Here is a 24,592-nt window from a genome sequence, read left to right on the forward strand (position 1 = left end):
CATGGAATCTTTTACGTTCACATGAGAGAGCAGCCGGGGCCTGAGTTTGTCATCTCATTGAAAGACGGCGCCCTCAACAGTTCAGCACTCCCTCAGTATTACACTGGGAGTGTCAGCCTAGATTTTTATGCGTAGGTCTCTGGAGGGGGGACTTAAACCCACAACCTTCTGACTCAGAGGCGAGAGTGGTAACCACTGACCACAGCTAATACAAGGCTGCCATATATCTTTTGAGTATTTTAGATGAGGAAGATTAAATACTAAATTCTGCCGCTGATGTTTTCACAGACAAAGTCTTTAGCACCTTCAACACCATTGACAGGAAGACGGTACCTGAAAGAGAAAGAGCCAGTTGTAACACCAGTATCCTCGGCCACACAGAGTGTCAGTCGTCTACAGACTATGGTGATGGGACTCAAGAACACTCCCAGTGAGCATCTGCTGCAGATTTTCAAGTAATCAAAGCATTTTTTACTACATTAACAGTCATGGTTTTGTGCATTGTGCCACCACAAACATTCCTTTTTCCTGATTTTCCGATCCCGGTTGTTGGGAGTTGCCATGTAGAGTCCAGTACTTCCCAACAGATGGAGAGGAAAGAACCCTGGGGAGTGTCATCACCAAACTGCCCCTAGCAGCTAGTTTGAGAGCAGTATTGGCAGAGGCAAATGAAGCAGATTGTTTGCTTATGGCTGCACCTGGTTTATAGTCTGGGGAGAAAAATGAGAAGGTGTGGGAGATTTGAGAATGTTTTTTTAAAGTGATTTGTTCTTGGAATATGGGAGATGTTGGGCAGGCAGCATTTATTGCCCATCTGTAGTTTCCCTGAGGCATTGAGATTCAACCACGTGGATGAGTTTTGGTTCTTGTTTCTACAGTGTACACTGGGCCTGGTTTATTCATTGAGTGAGGATATTTAAAACTATATGATTACTATAGTAATCGGTCAAGAAGTACTTGCATTTATATGGTGCCTTATCACATTTGAAAATCTCAATGCACTTCACACTGAGCTGCCTTTGGAGTGCAATGATTATGTGGGCAAAATACCACAGCTATTCTGCAGGAGCCATGTTTCACAAACACCAGTCTGTTTCTGGTTGAGGGAGGAATGATTGTGATGTCACTGGGAGAACTCCCTGCTATTCTTTGAATAGTACCATGAGATCTTTAACATTCACCTGAACAGGCAGATTGGGTCTGGGAGTCGGAGTCCTTGAGGGATATTCACAACACACAACCCACTGGAACAAAAGCAATGTTGGAGATCTGAAATAAAACAAATATGTAGTAGGTCAGGCAGCATCTGGCGAGAGAAACACTGAGGTGGAAATGGAAAGCAATGAAGGTGAACAAGGGAAAAGCGACAAATGGAAATTCCGTCTGAGAGAAGAGCAGAGCTTTATCAGTCCTACAACTGAGGGGTTTGACTTATGAAGATAGGTTGAGTAGGTTGGGTCTATACACATTGGAGTTCAGAAGATGAGAGGTGATCTTATCGAAACATAAGATAATGAGGGGGCTCGACAAGGTGGATGCAGAGAGGATATTTCCACTCATAGGGGAAACTAAAACTAGGGGACATAGTCTCAGAAGAAGAGGCCGCCCATTTAAAACTGAGATAAGGAGGAATTTCTTCTCTGAGGGTTGTAAATCTGTAGAATTCTCTGCCCCAGAGAGCTGTGGAGGCTGGGTCATTGAATATATTTAAGGCGGAGATAGACAGATTTTTGAGCGCTAAGGGAATAAAGGGTTATGGGGAGCGGGCAGGGAAGTGGAGCTGAGCCCATGATCAGATCAGCCATGATCTTATTGAATGGTGGAGCAGGCTCGAGGGGCCAAATGGCTTATTCTTGCTCCTATTTCTTATGTTTATGTACAAAGATTAATCCTGGGCATAATCAAAAGCGATTATGGTTTTATTTATGCCAGTGCCACGCAGTTACAGACTTTTTAAGCTTATAAAAGAATTCTTAACTTTCTTTTTGCAAAAGGTGTATTCCAGGTGAGAGATGGTACTGCTGGGAATGGAAAAGTTCCCCATTTTAGACATTTGTGCCTGGGTTTTTGGCTCCACACTGAATCTTCTTGGTGGATCTGGAGGTGGGAATAAACTTGTGTGCGTATTCTGCTGTGTCCCCGCAGTCCCACCATTTACTCCTGGAATTCTACATCCAGGGGAAGCATCCAGTGTTCAGAGATCGGATCAAAACTTTTAGAAAATGTTTCCTTTCATAAATGGGATGGTGTACAAGCCCAGGGACCTGCTGCAGCAACTCTACCCCCATACTGCACAACTCTGGCAGGGGCCATGGAATCCCTCTACCAAATGTAAGTGAGCTAGGGGTTGGAAATACAATCTGGATCAGTGAGGCATTTCTGGCAGGCGGCAATCCCACCCTACCCAGAGGTGCACCTGGGGAGGGAGCGAAAAACCTAGGCCTTGGAGTCAGCATCAAGTGCAGTGAGCTCGGTACATATCTAGTGTAAAATCCTCCTATTCTGCTTCAACAATGTGCTACAACCTCAGCCTCAGATGAGGTTTGGACCATCCACTGCATCAGTGTGACATTTTCTGGTTACTTACTCCAGCTACCTTGAGTGAGATTACAAATGAGTGCCAGATTAAGGTCAATTTTGTGCATCGGGTCCATAGCCACCAGGAACTGGATTGAGACTGCCCAAACTCATTTCTTGCAGTACCCATGCAGGCAGAGAGGCTTCCAGAGTTGGAAGCCCATTGGCTAACCCACCATGCCATCCCATGTATATTTTTACAGCCACTAAATATGGGGTGGAACTTGTAAACTAAAATGGTGCAATGTCTGGAGCTTTCTTGTGGAAAAAACGGTCGTATTTTACGATGTAGAGTGAAATGTGAATAAACGCGTATCTGGTGCAACATATCATTTCTTGGTTTAATTGCAGAGTTTTTTTTTCAAATTCTCCTGCAATTCACATTTAAACCAGTGTTGCGATTGTAACGCTTTGTTCACTTATTTCAGCTCCTGTTCGCGGAACCCAATTGAAGCTGTAACGGCTCGTTTGAAAGAGATGGGCGAGACCTTCTGCCAGCGCTACACCCAATCTACGCAAAATCAGGCCGGTTCTCATATAGGTGAGAAGCTCAGCGAGGCTGGTCGCTTTTATATTCCTCTTCGACTTATCCACTCTCACCCCTTTGCCGTGATTGGCTATCGTGCCACACACCAGCTATGGCCGAGCTTCCAATCCACTGTAAATGCTGCTTGGAAACCAGCCAGTGGGAGGTGCGCATACACAGTCACTGCCCTGAAATATTTTTCTTTCTTCCTTTCTATGGGCCAGCTATGTTTGACGCCTTTCCATGCCAGGAGGATTGATGTCAGGAATTAGTCCTCAAAAGGAAAGTGCATACATCTGCACCCTAACAACATTTCCATTACCCAGTAAAAGTTGTCCGCCACAGTAATGTTCACTAAAGTGGCAGCCATGTCCAGCACCTGGATCAATACTATATTATAATTTTTAGCCTTGTGGGTGTATGTATAGATGAATTGAATGCTGTGTGACCGTAAACAAACCTCTTATGTAGATACATAAACTTTGGTGCCCATAAAGGTTTTTTTTTAAGCTCATTTAAATTCTATGTATACTGTATCATGTTAAGAGGACTGCCATCACCTGCTCTAATCCTATTATCCAAATGTAATTATAAAGAGTAACATCTGCATAAATATATATCCCTGATTTGTAAAATTGCTAGGATTCTGCTCCCTAACCTGCGAATTTCCCGTCCTTGAGTATTTGAAAAGGCTGTCGGAAACTTAGTTTTGTACTTGAGGGCTGCAGGTGTGTGTGAAATTAAACCTCAGTATGAATCGCTGGCTTCGTGACACGAGGAGCAAAAATTGAGGGACGATGAATTCAAGTCATTTTAAAAAGCTGGTACTGTGCCACTTTCTAATGAAACCCCTCACTTAAGGGACATCCATAGTTATAATTGTCATCATCACTGCAGCTGTATACTGAAGAAAGATGTTCCTAGCGTTTTCTGTTTTCATTTCAGATTTCCAGCATCTTCAGTATTTTGCTTTTTGTGCTATACCTGATCTGGGGACCTGAAATGGAAATTGTTTTAATCCTGAGGACTAACATAAAATCCCTCATCTTAATGAGCACAAATACTAACAAAAAATTAAATTTTCTAAAGTAGCCCATGGTCCATTTCAGAGCAGGGCGTTCTCCTGGTGACTTTCCACCCAGATTCAGAAGCACAACTTAACTCGTCCATTGTAGTTTATGGCATGTTGCTACATTCGACCATACAAAAACATCGGACAGGCAAAGGCTGGCTGCTCCGTCTAGCTTGCCCCACACAGTTGTGGTGCCTAATGCATCACGTCAAGAGGCTGCTTATCTCTAGGTGCCATGTAGTCTCCTGGGAGAGGCGGAAAAACAGATTAAAAGCCCAAGGCCAATGGGGTGGGGGTGGGGGTGGGGGTGGGGGCTGGAAAATTCCGATCCCACTTGCCGATCGAAACTAGTCCAGGAGGCCACATAACTTAGATTATTTGGTGCTGACCTCTTGTATGATGTGATATCCGCCCCAGCCAGAAACTACTTCATCTCTCCCTCGAAGGGACACAGTGAATCAGCAATCACCATTCCAAAATAAATTAATTGTATGAAGTGCTTTGAGGTGTTTGAATGTGAAATGGTGCCATATAATGCAATTAGTTTTCTTAATGTGCCTTCTACCCTCCTCCTGTTAATGGATATGGTGGGACAACTGATATAGCCATTCACTGCCAGGTCTGGCTGGACCACATAAAGCATTATTGGGTCCTGCTCTCGCCTATCAAAATTGCTCACTACCTGTATTCCAGAATCATTCTGGAATGCAAAAATAAACCCCGGCTTCTAATCTCCACTGCTAACAGTCTTCTTAAACCCCTCTCCCCTGTCTCCTCCATCCTCCTCTCCGACAACAAGTGTGAGGAGCTCATGGACTTCTTTGTCTCTAAGATTGAGACCATCTGTTCAGCTCCCTCTGCCACTTCCCTTCCTTCCCCAGCCCACCGGGCCAGACTTCTTCTGAAGTTCCTCCCTGCCCTAGCCCTGACCTCACATCCCTCCCCAGTTTTGCTACATTATAGGCACTATATAAATACAAATTGTTGTATTAATTGTAATCTGTGTGGATAACTCGTCACATAGAAATATTTTACTCATTACTTAGCTAATCATTTAATAAATGTTTTGTTTATAAATGTTGCTGCTCCTGTAATGTTCTGTTAGGCCACAATGAAAATATTGTGGCTATGTCTTCACATGAATGAATTTATGGAAATCCCCTTTTATGTTGGGATTTTTGAAACAGATTTTGCCATCAAACGGCTGAGGCTCGCTGAAATCTTGTATTGCAAAATCCTGGAGACAGTGATGGTGCAGGAATGCCGTCGAAACCCTGGGAAAGACATGACTGTGAGTAGCTGGCACAGTTTGGCATGTCATAGACATATCGCTATTCTGTACCTCGGTACATGGCAAACGAGCCAAAGGTGGGCAGCGGAAACGTTACTAGGACACCCTCAAAGCCTCCCTGATAAAGTGCAACATCTCCACTGACACCTGGGAGTCCCTGGCCAAAGACCGCCCCAAGTGGAGGAAGTGCATTCCGGAGAGTGCTCAGCACCTCAAGTCTCGTCGGTGAGAGCATGCAGAAATCAAGCGCAGGCAACGGAACGAGCATGCGGCAAACCAGTCCCACCCACCCCTTCCCTCAACGACTATGTCCCACTTGTGACAGAGACTGTGGTTCTCGTATTGGACTGTACAGCCACCTAAGAACTCATGTTAAGAGTGGAAGCAAGTCTTCCTCGATTCCGAGGGACTGCCTATGATGATGACATTGTGTAGACTGTTGTAATTCAAGTGCATTTTAATTCTCTAGGTGTTACTGGAGCAAGATATTTTCCATCGCTCTCTGATGGCCTGCTGTCTAGAGATAGTCCTCTCCTCCTATAGTTCCCAGCGCACCTTCCCATGGATTATCGACATCCTGGATCTTAGCCCCTTTTACTTCTACAAGGTAAGTCAAGAATTTATGATCCCAAAATAGATATTGATGAGGAAGCTCATTTAGCCAATTTCAGCTTTTCCCGCCACTACTTTATGAGGGTCCATTCTACATGTTGATCCGTATTAGTATGAAGAAGTACTTTTGGACATCAGTCCTTATCTCATCCCATCCCTTTCCAAATGTCACTGTTACCTTGACCAAGATGGTCGCGGGGCCTGCTCCTAGTCCTGAGTCACTCTGTAACTGGATTATAGTTTGGTAATTTGGCTTTATTTCAGTTTAATTCCAATCCCCCCCCCCCCCCCCCCCCCCCACACACCTGGGTATTTATTATTTCCCTCATAGACCACCAATGAACCAAGAGATGATATTGTGATGGATGAATTTGACTGCTGTGCAAGCCTCAGAGTCCAACTTGCTGCCACATTCTTAATGAAGTTGCATAACCACTAACAAGAATTTCTTGCATCTTTGCAAGCCATCTGCTGACCACTTGATATTTACATAGAAAATAGGTGTAGGAGCAGGCCATTCAGCCCTTCGAGCCTGCACCACCATTCAATATGATCATGGCTGATCATGCAACTTCAGTACCCCACTCCTGCCTTCTCTCCATACCCACTGATCCCTTTAGCCGTAAGGGCCACATCTAACTCCCTTTTGAATATATCCATCGAACTGGCCTCAACAACTTTCTGTGGTAGAGAATTCCACAGGTTCACAATTCTCTGGGTGAAAAAGTTTCTCCTCGTCTCGGTCCTATATGGCTTACCCCTTATCCTTAGACTGTGATCGCTGGACTTCCTCAACATCAGGAACATTCTTTCTGCATCTAACCTGTCCAATCCCGTCAGAATTTTATATGCTTCTATGAGATCCCCTCTCTTCTAAATTCCAGTGAATATAAGCCGAGTCGATCCAGTCTTTCTTCATTTGTCAGTCAGTCTTGCCATCCTGGGAATCAGTCTGGTGAACCTTCGCTGCACTCCCTCAATAGCATGACTGTCCTTCCTCAGATTAGGAGACCAAAACTGCACACAATACTCAAGCTGTGGTCTCACCAAGGCCCTGTACAACTGCAGCAAGACCTTCCTGCTCCTATACTCAAATCCTCTCGCTATGAAGGCCAACATGCCATTTGCTTTCTTAACTGCCTGCTGTACCTGCATGCCCACTTTCAATGACTGATGTACCATGACGCCCAGGTCTCGTTGCACCTTTTACTAATCTGTCACCATTCAGATAATAATCTACCTTCCTGTTTTTATCACTAAAATGGATAACCTCACACTTACCCACATTATACTGCATCTGTCATGCATTTGCCCACTCACCTAACCTGTCCAAGTCACCCTGCGGCCTCCTAGCATCCTCCTCACAGCTCACACTGCCACCCAGCTTAGTGTCATCTGCAAACTTGGAGATATTATATTCAATTCCTTCGTCTAAATCATTAATATATATTGTAAATAGCTGGGGTCTCAGCACTGAACCTTGCGGTACCCCACGAGTCACTGCCTGCCATTCGGAAAAGGACCCGTTTATTCCCACTCTTTGCTTCCTGTCTGCCAATCAGTTCTCTATCCACACATCTATCCACACATCTTACCGTGAGGGTCTATGGAGCATCCTCCTCCATTTCGGATGCCCCCAAAAGTTTGTCAAATTCCTTCGCCTGCTTCACGATGACATGCAGGCCGTAATCCTTACCAATGGATCCATTACCGACTCAATCCACGTCCGGACCGGGGTCAAACAGGGCTGTGTCATTGCTCCAACCCTCTTAATCTTCCTTGCCGCCATGCTCCACCTCACAATCAACAAGCTCCCCGCTAGGAACTAAACTACAGAACCCGTGGGAAGCTGTTTAAGCTACGCCGCCTACAGGCCAGGTCCAGGATTACCCCAACCTCTGTCATTGAGCTGTAGTATGTGGACGACGCCTGCGTCTGCACACATTCAGAGGCTCTATCCACACGAATACATTACCACCAATCCCATGTGCCTTAATTTTGCACACAAATCTCTTGTGTGGGACCTTGTCAAAAGCCTTTTGAAAGTCCAAATACACCACATCCACTGGTTCTCCCTTATCCACTCTACTAGTTACATCCTCAAAAAATTCTGGAAGATTTCTCAAGCATGATTTCCCTTTCATAAATCCATGCTGACTTGGGCCGATCCTGCCACTGCTTTCCAAATGTGCTGCTATTATAATAATTGATTCCAGCATTTCCCCCACTACCAATGTCAGGTTAACCGGTCTATAATTCCCTGTTTTCTCTCCCTCCTTTTTTAAAAAGTTGGGTTACATTAGCTACCCTCCAATCCATAGAAACTGATCCAGAGTCCCATGGAATGTTGGAAAATGACCACCAATGCATCTACGATTTCTAGGGCCGCTTCCTTAAGTACTCTGGGATGCAAACTATCAGGCCCTGGGGATTTATCTACCTTCAATCCCATCAATTTCCCCAACACCTTTTCCTGACTAATAAGGATTCCCCTCGGTTCCTCCTTCTCGCTAGACCCTCGGTCCCCTAGTATTTTCGGGAGGTTATTTGTGTCTTCCTTAGTGAAGTCAGAACCAAAGTATTTGTTGAATTGGTCTGCCATTTCCTTGTTCCCCATTATGAATTCACCTGATTCTGACTGCAAGGGACCGACATTAGTCTTCACTAATCTTTTTCTCTTCACATATCTATAGAAGCTTTTGCAGTCAGTTTTTATGTTCCCTGCAAGCTTACTCTCATACTCTATTTCCCCCCCTCCTAATTAAACCCTTAGTCCTCCTCTGCTGAATTCTAAATTTCCCCCAGTCCTCAGGTTTGCTGCTTTTTCTGGCCAATTTATATGCCTCTTCCTTGGATTTAACACTGTCCCTAATTTCCCTTGGTAGCCACGGTTGAGTCACCTTCCCCGTTTTATTTTTACTGCAGACAGGGATGTACAATTGTTGTAGTTCATCCATGTGATATTTAAATGTCCGACATTGCCTATCTACCGTCAACCCTTTAAGTATCATTCGCCAGTCTATCCTAGCCAATTCACGTCTCATACCATCAAAGTTACCTTTCTTTAAGTTCAGGATCCTAGTCTTTGAATTAACTGTCACTCTCCATCTTAATGAAGAATTTACCATATTATAGTCACTCTTCCCCAAGGGGCCTCGCACGACAAGATTGTTAATGAATCCTCTCTCATTATACATCACCCAGTCTAGGATGGCCTACACTCTAGTTGGTTCCTCGACATATTGGTCTAGAAAACCATCCCTTATACACTCCAGGAAATCCTCCTCCACCGTATTGCTACCAGTTTGGTTAGCCCAATCTATATGTAGCTTAAAGTCACCCATGATAACTGCTGTACCTTTATTGCACGCATCCCTAATTTCCTGTTTGATGCCATCCCCATCCTCACTAGTACTGTTTGGTGGTCTGTACACAACTCCCGCTAACGTTTTCTGCCCTTTGGTGTTTCGCAGCTCTACCCATATAGATTCCACATTATCCAAGCTAATGTCCTTCCTTACTATTGTGTTAATATCCTCTTTAACCAGTAACGCTACTCCACCTCCTTTTCCTTTTTGTCTATCCTTCCTGAATATTGAATACCCCTGGATGTTGAGTTCCCAGCCTTGGTCACCCTGGAGGCATGTCTCCGTGATGCCAATTACATCATATCCGTTAACAGCTATCTGTGCAGTTAATTCATCCACCTTATTACGAATGCTCCTCGCATTGAGACTCAGAGCCTTCAGGTTTGTTTTTAGCACTCTTTGTCCTTTTAGAATTCTATTGTAATGTGGCCCTTTTTGACTTTTGCCCTTGATTTCTCTGCTCTCCACTCTTACTTTTCTCCTTCCTACCTTTTGCTTCTGCCCCCTTTTTACTTCCCACTGCCTCCCTGCATAGATTCCCACCCCCCTGCCCATATTAGTTTAAACCCACCCCAACAGCACTAGCAAACATTCCGCCTAGGACATTGGTTCCGGTCCTGCCCAGGTGCAGATCTTCCGGTTTGTAATGGTCCCACCTCCCCCAGAACCAGTTCCAATGTCCCAGGAATTTGAATCCCTGTCCCTTACATCATTCCTCAAGCCACGTATTCATCTGAACTATCCTGCTATTGCTACTCTTGACTAGCACGTGACACTGGTAGCAATCCTGAGATTACTACCTTTGAGGTCCTACTTTTTAATTTAACTCCTAGCTCCCTAAATTCAGCTTGTAGGACCTCATCTCGTTTTTTACCTATATCGTTGGTACCTATATGCACCACTACAGCTGGCTGTTCACCCTCCCCCTCCAGAATGCTCTGCATCCGCTCCAAGACATTCTTGACCCTTGCACCAGGGAGGCAACATACCATCCTGGAGTCTCGTTTGCGGCCGCAGAAACACCTATCTATTCCCCTTACAATAGAATCCCCTATCACTTTAGCTCTCCCACTCTTTTTCCTGCCCTCCTGTGCAGCAGAGTCACCCCTGTTGCCATGAACTTGGCTGCTGCTGCCTTCCCCTGATGAGCCACCTCCCTCAACAGTATCCAAAACGGTATATCTGTTTTGGAGGGAGGCGACCGCAGGGGACCCCTGCACTTCCTTCCTTCCTTCCCTTGCTCTTCCTGATGGTCACCCATTCCCTATCTGTCTATGTAACCTTTACCTGCGGTGTGACCAGCTCACTAAACGTGCTATCCACGACGTCCTCAGCATCACAGATGCTCCAGAGTGAATCCATACGCAGCTCCAGTGCCACAATGCGGTCTGACAGGAGCTGCAGCTGGACACACTTCCTGCACACATAGTAGCCATGCACACTAGAAGTGTCCCTTTACTTCCCACATAGCACAGGAGGAGCATGACACGGCTCTGGGCTCTCCTGCCATGACTTAATCCTTAGATTAACTTAATTTGGCAACAATGCCAAAGGTTTCCTACTGATAAGAAAAGAAACGGAAAGGGAAAAAATACTCACCAATCAACCAGCCAATCGCTTGGCTGTGACATCACACTTCGATTTCTTTTTACTTCTATTTTGCCTTTTGTCCCTGCACCAGCTAACTTCTCCCAACTACTTCTCCGACTGCCGCTGGCCTTTTATAGGCCTCGAGCCTCCCGCTCCCGCTGGCTGCTCCCGACTGCTGATAGAGTAACGGTATTCCCTTCAGGGTAAGGCAGAATTGACCTGAAATAATTCAGTGTCATAGAAACATAGAAAATAGGTGCAGGAGCAGGCCATTCAGCCCTTCTAGCCTGCACCGCCATTCAATGAGTTCATGGCTGAACATGAAACTTCAGTACCCACTTCCTGCTTTCACGCCATACCCCTTGATCCCCCGAGTAGTAAGGACTTCATCTAACTCCCTTTTGAATATATTTAGTGAATTGGCCTCAACTACTTTCTGTGGTAGAGAATTCCACAGGTTCACCACTCTCTGGGTGAAGAAGTTTCTCCTTATCTCGGTCCTAAATGGCTTACCCCTTATCCTTAGACTGTGACCCCTGGTTCTGGACTTCCCCAACATTGGGAACATTCTTCCTGCATCCAACCTGTCCAAACCCGTCAGAATTTTAAACGTTTCTATGAGGTCCCCTCTCACTCTTCTGAACTCCAGTGAATACAAGCCCAGTTGATCCAGTCTTTCTTGATAGGTCAGTCCCACCATCCCGGGAATCAGTCTGGTGAATCTTCGCTGCACTCCCTCAATAGCAAGAATGTCCTTCCTCAAGTTAGGAGACCAAAACTGTACACAATACTCCAGGTGTGGCCTCACCAAGGCCCTGTACAACTGTAGCAACACCTCCCTGCCCCTGTACTCAAATCCCCTCGCTATGAAGGCCAACATGCCATTTGCTTTCTTAACCGCCTGCTGTACCTGCATGCCAACCTTCAATGACTGATGTACCATGACACCCAGGTCTCGTTGCACCTTCCCTTTTCCTAATCTGTCACCATTCAGATAATAGTCTGTCTCTCTGTTTTTACCACCAAAGTGGATAACCTCACATTTATCCACATTATACTTCATCTGCCACGCATTTGCCCACTCACCTAACCTATCCAAGTCACTCTGCAGCCTCATAGCATCCTCCTCGCAGCTCACACTGCCACCCAACTTAGTGTCATCCGCAAATTTGGAGATACTACATTTAATCCCCTCGTCTAAATCATTAATGTACAATGTAAACAGCTGGGGCCCCAGCACAGAACCCTGCGGTACCCCACTAGTCACTGCCTGCCATTCCGAAAAGTACCCATTTACTCCTACTCTTTGCTTCCTGTCTGACAACCAGTTCTCAATCCACGTCAGCACACTACCCCCAATCCCATGTGCTTTAACTTTGCACATTAATCTCCTGTGTGGGACCTTGTCGAAAGCCTTCTGAAAGTCCAAATATACCACATCAACTGGTACTCCTTTGTCCACTTTATTGGAAACATCCTCAAAAAATTCCAGAAGATTTGTCAAACATGATCTCCCTTTCACAAATCCATGCTGACTTGGACCTATCATGTCACCATTTTCCAAATGCGCTGCTATGACATCCTTAATAATTGATTCCATCATTTTACCCACTACTGAGGTCAGGCTGACCGGTCTATAATTCCCTGCTTTCTCTCTCCCTCCTTTTTTAAAAAGTGGGGTTACATTGGCTACCCTCCACTCGATAGGAACTGATCCAGACTCAATAGAATGTTGGAAAATGACTGTCAATGCATCCGCTATTTCCAAGGCCACCTCCTTAAGTACTCTGGGATGCAGTCCATCAGGCCCTGGGGATTTATCGGCCTTCAATCCCATCAATTTCCCCAACACAATTTCCCGACTAATAAAGATTTCCCTCAGTTCCTCCTCCTTAATAGACCCTCTGACCACTTTTATATCCGGAAGGTTGTTTGTGTCCTCCTTAGTGAATACTGAACCAAAGTACTTGTTCAATTGGTCTGCCATTTCTTTGTTCCCCGTTATGACTTCCCCTGATTCTGACTGCAGGGGACCTACGTTTGTCTTTACTAACCTTTTTCTCTTTACATACCTATAGAAACTTTTGCAATCCGCCTTAATGTTCCCTGCAAGCTTCTTCTCGTACTCCATTTTCCCTGCCCTAATCAAACCCTTTGTCCTCCTCTGCTGAGTTCTAAATTTCTCCCAGTCCCCAGGTTCGCTGCTATTTCTGGCCAATTTGTATGCCATTTCCTTGGCTTTAATACTATCCCTGATTTCCCTAGATAGCCACGGTTGAGCCACCTTCCCTTTTTTATTTTTACGCCAGACAGGAATGTACAATTGTTGTAATTCATCCATGCGGTCTCTAAATGTCTGCCATTGCCCATCCACAGTCAACCCCTTAAGTATCATTAGCCAATCTATCTTAGCCAATTCATGCCTCATACCTTCAAAGTTACCCTTCTTTAAGTTCTGGACCATGGTCTCTGAATTAACTGTTTCATTCTCCATCCTAATGCAGAATTCCACCATATTATGGTCACTCTTCCCCAAGGGGCCTCGCACAATGAGATTGCTAATTAATCCTCTCTCATTACACAACACCCAGTCTAAGATGGCCTCCCCCCTAGTTGGTTCCTCGACATATTGGTCTAGAAAACCATCCCTTATGCACTCCAGGAAATCCTCCTCCTGATACACCAGCCAAAGCCACCCTGTATTCTGTGAGCTGCTGCGTCGGGGCCTGACTCACAACCAATGAATCCTCTAATTATTTTTCTGTGCGCGGTCTCTACAACAGGCTGTGTGGCCTATTCAAATTTTTACACATGCGCATTTTATTCCATTTAAAAACGAATGAGTGGCTTGCACAGGGCCTTCAGTCAGCTGCGCAGCCGCACAGCTTAGCGGGAACTTTGCTCACAACATCAAAATGTCAGCAGCTCCAAACGTAAATATATCTTATCTCTTTATATTCTATATATAACGTAGTAAAAGTCTTCTGTATGCACACATTTCCTATTAGCCTAATTACTGCCATGTTATTGCCTGTTTATTTCCATGGTGCTGCTTTATTCCTCCTATCTGAACCTCCCAGGGAGACCATAAATAAAAACAACACCGGTGCAGGAGTGCTGCTGTACTAAGCTGAAGATATGGGGGTGCGATCCTACCCGTGCAGGAAAGCATTTACAATAACCAGTTACTTTCCTGCCCTGGAGACGCCAGGGTCCCCAATACGCGATTTTAACCTCTCCTGGGCAAGGAAACCTGGCCAAAGCCGGTGAGATCCTTCTTTACATATACATGTCGGGTCCCGATTAGGTTATCATGACCCAAAGGCAATTTTAACGGGCCTGAGCAGGGAAGCTGCTGCACTGTCCTGTCAGCCCAACCCAGGACAGAAAATAATTCCATAATGGAGCAGGACCTCACCTCACAACCCGCCCGCTTGGAATTAAAATCGGGCCGGTGGTATTGAAACATAGTGGAAGAGGTTTTGCTCTGCGCCTGGCCCATGCTTGATATTGACACTGACAAATGTGGGAAAGTGCTCCTTTCGCCTTTACTGACCTCAAAATTCTTTACCCCAGAGGTCTGGATGCTTAAGTTGTTGAATATATTCAAGATAGATTTTTGGACTCTAGTGGAATCTGGGGATAGGGTGGGAAAGTGGAGTTGAGGGAGAAGATCAGCCATTGAATGGTGCAGCAGGCTTGAGGGGCCAAATGGTCTATACCTGCTCCTAATTCTTATGTTCTTAGAAGGAATTGCCATAAAAAGCCCATCATTTTTGTCGGTGATTCATTGTGCTATCAAATTTAAACCAACAATGTCTAATGAAGCAGTTCATTCAGTCTGACTGGATAGAATGTTCTATCCATTACACATGATGGGACAATTTAATTTAGACAGTAACCTGGAACGATTACTAATATTTAATATGATTGGAGTTGATGTCAGTGACGCTAACATTATTGGTGATAACCCCGCCTTTAGGTGATCGAAGTATTGATTCGAGCAGAGGAGGGTCTTTCCCGTGATATGGTGAAACACCTCAACAATATTGAAGAACAGATTTTGGAGAGTCGAGCTTGGAGCCACGACTCAGCTCTTTGGAAGGCTTTGCTTGGAGCAGACAATAAGGTTCCAACGTGTGAACAGGTGAGTGCAGATATATTATACATTTCTTTTTAGTAACGTATTTATCTGTCGGGTTGTAATCATATTGTGACACGGGACTAAAATTCTGTGTGAAATTTCTGGAGTACGGGCTGTTTGGCCAAGTGATCAGCCAGTTTTACGTGTCCGTACTCCTGGCTTATTAATGTGGCCACTCCACAGCGTAAAGTGTTTCCATTATCATAAGAATTAAAAAGTCATCATACTGCTTTACGATCGCATTTCCTCTGATTGCTTAGCTGACTCAATCTTTACTCATCCTCCGCTTCTTTCCCTAGATCCATTCCACATCTCCCCATAACCCTGGGATCAAACACAATTACCCCTGATTGATCCTCCTCCTCCCTTTGGTTCCATGGTCCACTTAACTTTCTTAATCAACTTCAATCTGTACTTTGGTCAATATTCTGTTGTTCTGTTGGTTCCCAGCTCTCTCTACGCCCGCCCACCCCGCCTCTCTCCTTTATCGGCTCAGAACTGGGACACTCTTTTCAGCCGGCTGCTAACTGTTTCAATCTCCCCTTCACTTGTGTACAACCAAACTTAATTCCACCACTGCTTCCTGGCCCTCTATTGTTAAAATTATTTCCTTCTCCCCCCTCCATTGTCTCTCTAACATCCCCACTGTCTGGCCTTGGCCCTCCTGTTTGTATAATTCAGCAGTAATGCCGGAGGACTGGAGGGTTGCTAATGTTATACCACTATTCCAGAAAGGGGAGAAGTATGGCCGACTCCTGCTCCTATTTCTTGTGTTCTTACATTCTATCTTTTTGCAGCTCCTCCCAGTCTCTTCAGCCCCTCTCATTCTCTTCAAGTTCAACTTATCCATGATACCCACTTCCTGCTCCCTCCATCCTTCCTCATCCAAATCCCCTCCCGAACCTCTATGCTATCTGATACTGTCATTGATTAGCTGTCCTCAGGCACCATCCCTCGCCCCTTGAAAACCACCATCATTACCCCTTCCTCAACTAATCTGGCTCCAACTTCCAGCCTCCCTTTCCCCTCTAAGGTCCTTAACAATATCATCTCCCAACTCCACGGCCATCGTTCCCATAACTCCCTGTTCGAACCCCTCCGACTGGCCACTGCCCATCACACAGCACTAAAACCCAGGCTTGTGGATCTGTGACTGTGATCCATTGTGTCTCCTTTTCCCTCTCAATCTAGCTGCAACATTTACTATGGCTGATCATGCCACCCTCCTCTTTCACCTAGCTCCATGGAACTGCCCTTGTATGGGTCCATTGCTAATTGTCCAAATGCAACCAGTGCATCTCCAGCAATGGCTTCTCTTCCCTTTCCCAACATTCTACCCCTCCTCATGCTGGCCCTTGTGTCTTTAATGTAACTATTATATTGCAAAAGTTTTGATTTTTAAATATTTTTTCCCAATTGTCTATTCACTGTATTGAATTGAATGTGCTTTCTTGCACATGGGGGTTCGATGTAGGTTGCGATTGTAAAATATTTTGTTTAACAATTACTGGTTATCAGAGAAGTCCTTAAACTAATTGTGCTTTCAGGTGACCTTTCCTTCCAATTTTGAAACTGGTAACGGATGTCCCACCCACCTCCCACTGATGCCGATGTCTCCTATAATGCACCCTCGGGTAAAGGAAGTCCGGACAGACATTGCCGGGACCTTCAACAAACGTGGTAAGTTCTCTCCTCAAGCACTATCTCCCTTTCAAACCTGTCATCATTAATTCTTGCACAAATAAAAAAACAAATATCCCCAACCCATCAGTCATTGCAGCGATCACCCATCTCCAACCACCCTTTCCTGTCCTAAGTCATTGAACGTGTTGTCACCTCCCAGATCTGTGCCCATTTCTCTCACAACTCCCTGTTTGAATCCCTCCAATCAAGTATCTACCAATCTCACAGCACTGAAACAGCCCTAACCAAAGTGGTGTGACAACCCTGGTGTGTTTTCTTTTCTCGATTTTCTGCAGCCATCCTCCTCCAGTGCATCTCCTCCGTTGTTCAGCTCAATGGGACTGTCTTTGCTTGTTTCCACTTTTACCCATCTGATCATGGCCAGAGCATCTCTACCAATGGCTTTTTTTCCCACCCTCGCTGAAGAATCTCTCCTTGGCCACCTCCTCTTTCTCAACCGCATTGCTTCCTCATGGTAACATCATCCATAGATACGGGGTCAGCATCCACATGTATGCTGATGACACCTAGCTCTACTTCTCCACCACCTCCCTCAACTCATCCACTGCCTCCATGCTTTCAGACTACTTGTCTGACATCCAGGGCCCGAAATTCACCATCCCCGAATAGATGGCTACCGCGGAGTTTGGGCGGTAAATCGCAAAAAAGCGATCGACTGCCGCTGTCGGGTGTTTTTCCCACCAGGACAGCGAAATTCACCGAGGAAAAGGTAGGACTTTTCCCGGCAGTGCCCCACGAGGTTTTCGATGCGGTGCTCGAACACGACACCGCTGGGGCCCTTTGGTAGGTAAATAGTTTTATTAATTATTAGTGTTTTTATTTCATTTTCCAGCATCCGCAGTATTTAGCTTTTCATATAGTTTTATTAATTGTTTTGGCTCCATTTAACCTGCTGAGTGCTGCTCAGAGGTTTGTACATACCCCTGTACTTTTGTACAACTTTCAGGTCTGACTCTTTAGTGGAGTCCTGTGGGCTGCAGAAACCTGCTTGACAGGGTTCACCCTGAGGATGGGAGGAGTGTTGGGAGGGCGACACCTGGTCAGAAGCAGGGCGGCATGCAGGAGAAGGCGTCACCATTACCACCGTGCAGACAGGCAGCGGGCAAGGGAGGCAGCAGCAATGATTCATTCATTCTGCGCCAGACCAGTGTGCACGCCATCTTCACCGGCCCGAATCAGGATTGCAGTTGGCTGCTTGGGGACAAGGGATATCCCCTGTCCACTTGGCTGCTCACTCCACTGCGGAACCCCAGGACAGTACCAGAGCATGCCTACAACATCGCTCATTGTGCCACCAGATGCATCGTCGAGCAGTGCATAGGCATCCTTAAACAGAGGTTCCGGTGCCTTGTCTGCTCTGGTGGCACCTTGCGCTACTCTCCACAACGGGTCTCCATCATCGTCGTGGTCTGGTGCATGCTGCACGACCCGGCCATCATGAGGGGACAGCCGCTGGAGGTCAAGCCAGCAGTATCACCTGAGGAGGAGGATTCCCGTCGCTCCAGAGCTAGGAGCTTCGACCCATCGGCACCCTGGAATGGGCGGGTGCAGACTGGCCATCACCCTCCTGGGAGGGTGCGTCCTCACATATATAGAGGTGCCTGACACCCCCTGCAATCTCCCTCCATGCATTATGCCAGGTCTCCCTGCATCTGGAAACATTCTTCTTCATCTGTCCTCCACACCGTCCATCAGTGTCTCCAGCTCCATATCAGTCACCCTGTTGGCTTTCCTTGCACCTCTTATACCAGCCATCTTTCCAACCTCCTTGCCCCCTCAGGGCCTTGCTGCAAACCCTGTCCTTTTTAAAAAGTCCAGGGAGCAGCTGGCTCATTAGAAACCCTTACCTGCATGCTGAATTTCTCAGTGGTGATAGCACTTAAACTAAGACAGCCACACCGCTGGGTTCATTAGCGCTGGAACCCATTTGTTCACTTTTGGAGCTGAATATGGGGTGGCCGAGCCACGAAAAAATGTTGGCGCTAATGGCCCCAAAAGGGTGAGGGAGTAGCACCAGCTATCCAGCGATACTGAATTTCGGGCCCCCGGTCTTCTGATTGGCCACTTGTGTATTCCCTTCTCCCTTTATCCCATCGTTGGCTTTAGGTGCCTGGACCCCACGCTCTGCAATTTCCTCCTAAACTTCTCTACCTCTCCACTTCATTCTCCTTTAAGACCTTCCTTAAAACCTACCTCATTGACCCAGCTTTTGTTCACTCCTCCTAACATCTTTTTTGGCTCGACCTCTATTTCCCCCTGACACCACTGTGAGGCACCTTGGGATGTTTCTGTGCAGTAAATGTGTAGTATAAATGAAAGTTGTTGGCGTTGTAGGTTCAAATGCTTAATCAACATATTTTGTGAATGTGTTTAATGGAGCTTAACTAGATTTCATCTGCCTTGTGATTGCAGGTTGTAGTCAGGTGACTACTGTGGTTAATGTCACACTCAGCTTCTTGACCCACAATGATTACCTTTGCAGCTACTTCTAATTCATGATCTAATTTCAAACTTCAGAGATAAAAAGGATGCTTGTTAGAGGTTCAGCATTGTATTGCACAGTAATAAAAAAGTGTCGCTAAAAGAAATTGCACAAATATGTAACCAAACCTTTTCAGTTCAGAGCAATTACTCAAGTGATTGAAGAATTTATACCCGGTGCGTTGAATAACTAACAGTGTGATGCAGGCTGTCTTTGGCTATATTAAGACATTTTACATTTCAGCACTAGTTTCAGGAGAGCCGCATGGTCCCTGATTCCCAGCAGCACCCTACCTTTTTATTCATTCATGGGATGTGGGCATCACTGGCATCTCTAATTGCCCTCTCGAGGTAGTGGGAGCCACCTTAAACAACAGTATGACTTGCTAGGCCATTTCAGAGGGCAGTTCAGAGTCAACGACATTGCTATGGGTCGGGAGTCACATATAGGCCAGATTTCCTTATTAGTGAACCAGATGGGTTATTACGACAATCCGGTAGTTTCATGATCACCGTGATACTTGCTTTTTTTAAATTCCAGGTTCATTTAGCTGAATTTAAATTCCACAGCTGTCGTGGTGGGAATTGAACTCAGGCCTCTGGATTACTAGTCCAGTAACATAGCCACTATACTACTGTATCCCTCATGTAGATATCTACCAGGAGCTGCTGGATCTGGCTGCAGTTCCCAAAACTCCCCGAAAGACATTGAGTTGGGATTTCTGGGTGCAGAGAATGCCGAGGGAACCACGCATACAAGAGCAGCACGAGAGCGTAACAACCACAAGCAGCCACAGTCAGAACTAATGTCTGACAGGTGTCCTTGGCAATGACGAGAAGGACATTATTGGTTTGATAATTGTTGTTGCTTATTGTTTGCCATTTCACTTTTTTACAGATCTTCCTCCTCCAGCATCACCGCTGTCTGTCCATGATCGGTTCACTTCTCCCTCTGCGGGGAGTGCTAAAAGGAGACTCTTCGGCGATGACAATTCAATGGACACTCATGTGAATATCGCGCAGAACAAGATCAATGTCACCCAGTCAACTGGGCTGAGGATTATTCAGACACAAAGCCTAGCAAATGAAAACGTTACCCTCGCGCCTGGGCAGACTGTTGTAACCATGGCAACAGCCACCGTAACAGCAACCAACGGTCAGATGCTAACTATACCTGTGCACGGTTAGTTTGTGTGTGTCTACATTACTTCTGCTTGAAGGGCAGTTTTGAATGCAGTATCGTGCGCTTGGGCACAACATTTCACATGATTCAGTTTATAATGGAAGCTTCTTCAATGGAGAAAGAACTCCAGTTACTCTGTTGGCAACCAGTAACACACGCAGGGATCAGTGCTGGGACCCCAACTATTTACAATCTATATTAATGACTTGGAAGAAGGGACTGAGTGTAACGTAGCCAAGTTTGCTGACGATACAAAGATGGGAGGAAAAGCAATATATGAGGAGGACACAAAAAATCTGCAAAAGGACATAGACAGGCTAAGTGAGTGGGCAAAAATTTGGAAGATGGAGTATAATGTTGGAAAGTGTGAGGTCATGCACTTTGGCAGAAAAAAAATCAAAGAACAAGTTATTATTTAAATGGAGAAAGATTGCAAAATGCTGCAGTACAGCAGGACCTGGCGGTACTTGTGCATGAAACACAAAAGGATAGTATGCAGGTACAGCAAGTGATACATAGAAACATAGAAAATAGGTGCAGGAGTAGGCCATTCGGCCCTTCTAGTCTGCACCGCCACTCAATGAGTTCATGGCTGAACATGCAACTTCAGTACCCCATTCCTGCTTTCTCGCCATATCCCTTGATCCCCCTAGTAGTAAGGACTTCATCTAACTCCTTTTTGAATATATTTAGTGAATTGGCCTCAACAACTTTCTGTGGTAGAGAATTCCACAGGTTCACCACTCTCTGGGTGAAGAAGTTCCTCCTTATCTCGGTCCTAAATGGCTTACCCCTTATCCTTAGACTGTGTCCCCTGGTTCTGGACTTCTCCAACATTGGGAACATTCTTCCTGCATCTAACCTGTCTAACCCCGTCAGAATTTTAAACGTTTCTATGAGGTCCCCTCTCATTCTTCTGAACTCCAGTGAATACAAGCCCAGTTGATCCAGTCTTTCTTGATAGGTCAGTCCCGCCATCCTGGGAATCAGTCTGGTGAACCTTCGCTGCACTCCCTCAATAGCAAGAATGTCCTTCCTCAGGTTAGGAGACCAAAACTGTACACAATACCCCAGGTGTGGCCTCACCAAGGCCTGTACAACTGTAGCAACACCTCCCTGCCCCTGTACTCAAATCCCCTCGCTATGAAGGCCAACATGCCATTTGCTTTCTTAACCGCCTGCTGTACCTGCATGCCAACCTTCAATGACTGATGTACCATGACACCCAGGTCTCTTTGCACCTTCCCTTTTCCTAATCTGTCACCATTCAGATAATAATCTGTCTCTCTGTTTTTACCACCAAAGTGGATAACCTCACATTTATCCACATTATACTTCATCTGCCATGCATTTGCCCATTCACCTAACCTATCCAAGTCGCTCTGCAGCCTCATAGCATCCTCCTCGCAGCTCACACTGCCACCCAACTTAGTGTCATCCGCAAATTTGGAGATACTACCTTTAATCCCCTCGTCTAAATCATTAATGTACAGTGTAAACAGCTGGGGCCCCAGCACAGAACCTTGCGGTACCCCACTAGTCACTGCCTGCCATTCTGAAAAGTCCCCATTTACTCCTACTCTTTGCTTCCTGTCTGACAACCAGTTCTCAATCCACGTCAGCACACTACCCCCAATCCCATGTGCTTTAACTTTGCACTCAGGAAGACCAATGGAACCTTGGCCTTTATTGCAAAGGGGATGGAGTATAAAAGCAGGGAAGTCTTGCTACAGTTATACAGGGTATTGGTGAGGCCATACCTGGAATACTGCGTGCTGTTTTGGTTTCCATATTTACGAAAGGATATACTTGCTTTGGAGGCAGTTGAGAGAAGGTTCACTCGGTTGATTCCGGGGATGAGGGAGTTGACTTATGAGGAAATGTTGAGTAGGTTGGGCCTCTACTCATTGGAATTCAGAAGAATGAGAGATGATCTTATCGAAACGTATAAGATTATGAGGGGGCTTGACAGGGTGGACACAGAGAGGATGTTTCCACTGATGGGGTGACTAGAACTAGAGGGCATGATCTTAGAATAAGGGGCCGCCCATTTAAAATAGAGATGAGGAGGAATTTCTTCTCAGAGGGTTGTAAATCTGTGGAATTCACTGCCTCAGAGCGCTGTGGAAGCTGGGACATTGAATAAATTTAAGACAGAAATAGACAGTTTCTTAAATGATAAGGGGTTATGGGGAGTGGGCAGGGAGGAGGACCTAAGTCCATGATCAGATCAGCCATGATCGTATTAAATGGCGGAGCAGGCTCGCGGGGCCGTATGGCCTACTCCTGCTCTTATTTCCTATGTTCTAAAGTGGGATTTTCTTTGCTTTTTATTGTTCAGGTATTACTAATGAGACTGGAGGGATCACCTTCATCCCAGTCCAGATGAATGTGTCCCAGCAAGCACAGGTTGTGGAAGAAACTGTTCAAGTGCCCCTCTCTGCCCAAGCTTTAATCAACACTTCACCCAAACCAATGGGAATTGCCGCAGTGCAGGAGCCTCCGGTAGCAGCAATCAGTAAGCCAAAGAAGACTGGCTCGCTGGCATTATTCTTCAGAAAGGTCAGTTTCCAAATGTTCAATTCTAACATTAATTTGCACTCCTGCAAATTCATAGAATCATAGAATGTTTACAACTTGGAAAAAAAACATTTGGACCGTCGAACCCGTGCCGACTCTCAGCTAGTCCAACTCCCCTGCCCTTTCCCTGTAGCCCTGCAAAATATTTTCCTTCAAGATACTTATCCAACTCCCTTATGAAAGATAACATTAAGTCTGCCTCCATCACCCTTTCAGGCTGTGTATTCCAGATCCTAACCACTCGCTGCATAAAAAAAGTTTTTTCTAACGTCGCCTTTGGTTCTTTCGCCAATCACCTTAAATTTGTGGTTCTCAACCCTTCCGCCAATGGGAACAATTTATCTCGATCTACTCTGTCCAGACCCCTCACGATTTTGAACACCTCGATCAAATCTCCCCTCGATCTTTTCTGCCCCAAGGAAAACAACCCCAGCTTCTCCAGTCTATTAATGTAACTGAAGTTCCTCATTTCTGGAATCATTGTCGTAAATCTGTTCTGCACCTTCTCTAAGGCCTTCACATCCTTCCTAAAGTGTGGTGCCCAAAATTGGACACAATACTCCAGTTGGGACCGAACCAGTGTTTTATACAGGTTCATCATAATTTCCACATTTTTGTACTCTATACCTCTATTTATGAAGCCCAAGATCCCGTAAGCTTTTTTAACCGCTTTCTCAACCTGCCCTGCCACCTTCAACAATTTCTACACACATACCCCGAGGTCTCTCTGTTTGTGCACCCCCTTTACGATTGTACCCTTTAATTTATATATTCTATCCTCATTCTTTCTACCAAAATGTATCACTTTGCACTTTTCTGCATTAAATGTCATCAGTCATGTGTCCGCCCATCCCACCAGACTGTCTGCCTTCCTGAAGTCGCCCCACTCTCCTCACTGTTCACTATACTTCCAAGTTTTGTGTCATCTGCAAATTTTGGAATTGTGCCCTATACATAGAAACATAGAAAATAGGTGCAGGAGCAGGCCATTCAGCCCTTCTAGCCTGCACCGCCATTCAATGAGTTCATGGCTGAACATGAAACTTCAGTACCCACTTCCTGCTTTCACGCCATACCCCTTGATCCCCCGAATAGTAAGGACTTCATCTAACTCCCTTTTGAATATATTTAGTGAATTGGCCTCAACTACTTCCTGTGGTAGAGAATTCCACAGGTTCACCACTCTCTGGGTGAAGAAGTTTCTCCTTATCTCGGTCCTAAATGGCTTACCCCTTATCCTTAGACTGTGACCCCTGGTTCTGGACTTCCCCAACATTGGGAACATTCTTCCTGCATCTAACCTGTCCAAACCCGTCAGAATTTTAAACGTTTCTATGAGGTCCCCTCTCACTCTTCTGAACTCCAGTGAATACAAGCCCAGTTGATCCAGTCTTTCTTGATAGGTCAGTCCCACCATCCCGGGAATCAGTCTGGTGAATCTTCGCTGCACTCCCTCAATAGCAA

General features: G+C 45.6%; 1 protein-coding gene across 3 annotated transcripts in view; it reads left to right on the forward strand.

Moving 5' to 3' along the window:
- rbl1 (retinoblastoma-like 1 (p107)) overlaps positions 1-24,592 on the forward strand; it is a 210,508-nt gene that overhangs the window by 34,419 nt on the left and 151,497 nt on the right. For all 3 annotated transcript variants that reach the window (XM_070896496.1, XM_070896497.1, XM_070896498.1), the window contains 8 exons: positions 289-455; positions 3,006-3,118; positions 5,363-5,466; positions 5,936-6,073; positions 15,019-15,183; positions 16,728-16,860; positions 20,264-20,548; positions 22,890-23,110. In XM_070896496.1, the coding sequence (XP_070752597.1) occupies positions 289-455; positions 3,006-3,118; positions 5,363-5,466; positions 5,936-6,073; positions 15,019-15,183; positions 16,728-16,860; positions 20,264-20,548; positions 22,890-23,110 (1,326 nt within the window). The remainder of the gene's footprint in view (positions 1-288; positions 456-3,005; positions 3,119-5,362; positions 5,467-5,935; positions 6,074-15,018; positions 15,184-16,727; positions 16,861-20,263; positions 20,549-22,889; positions 23,111-24,592) is intronic.

Source organism: Pristiophorus japonicus, chromosome 12 (assembly GCF_044704955.1).
Source record: "Pristiophorus japonicus isolate sPriJap1 chromosome 12, sPriJap1.hap1, whole genome shotgun sequence".
NCBI classification, from domain to species: Eukaryota; Metazoa; Chordata; class Chondrichthyes; family Pristiophoridae; genus Pristiophorus; species Pristiophorus japonicus.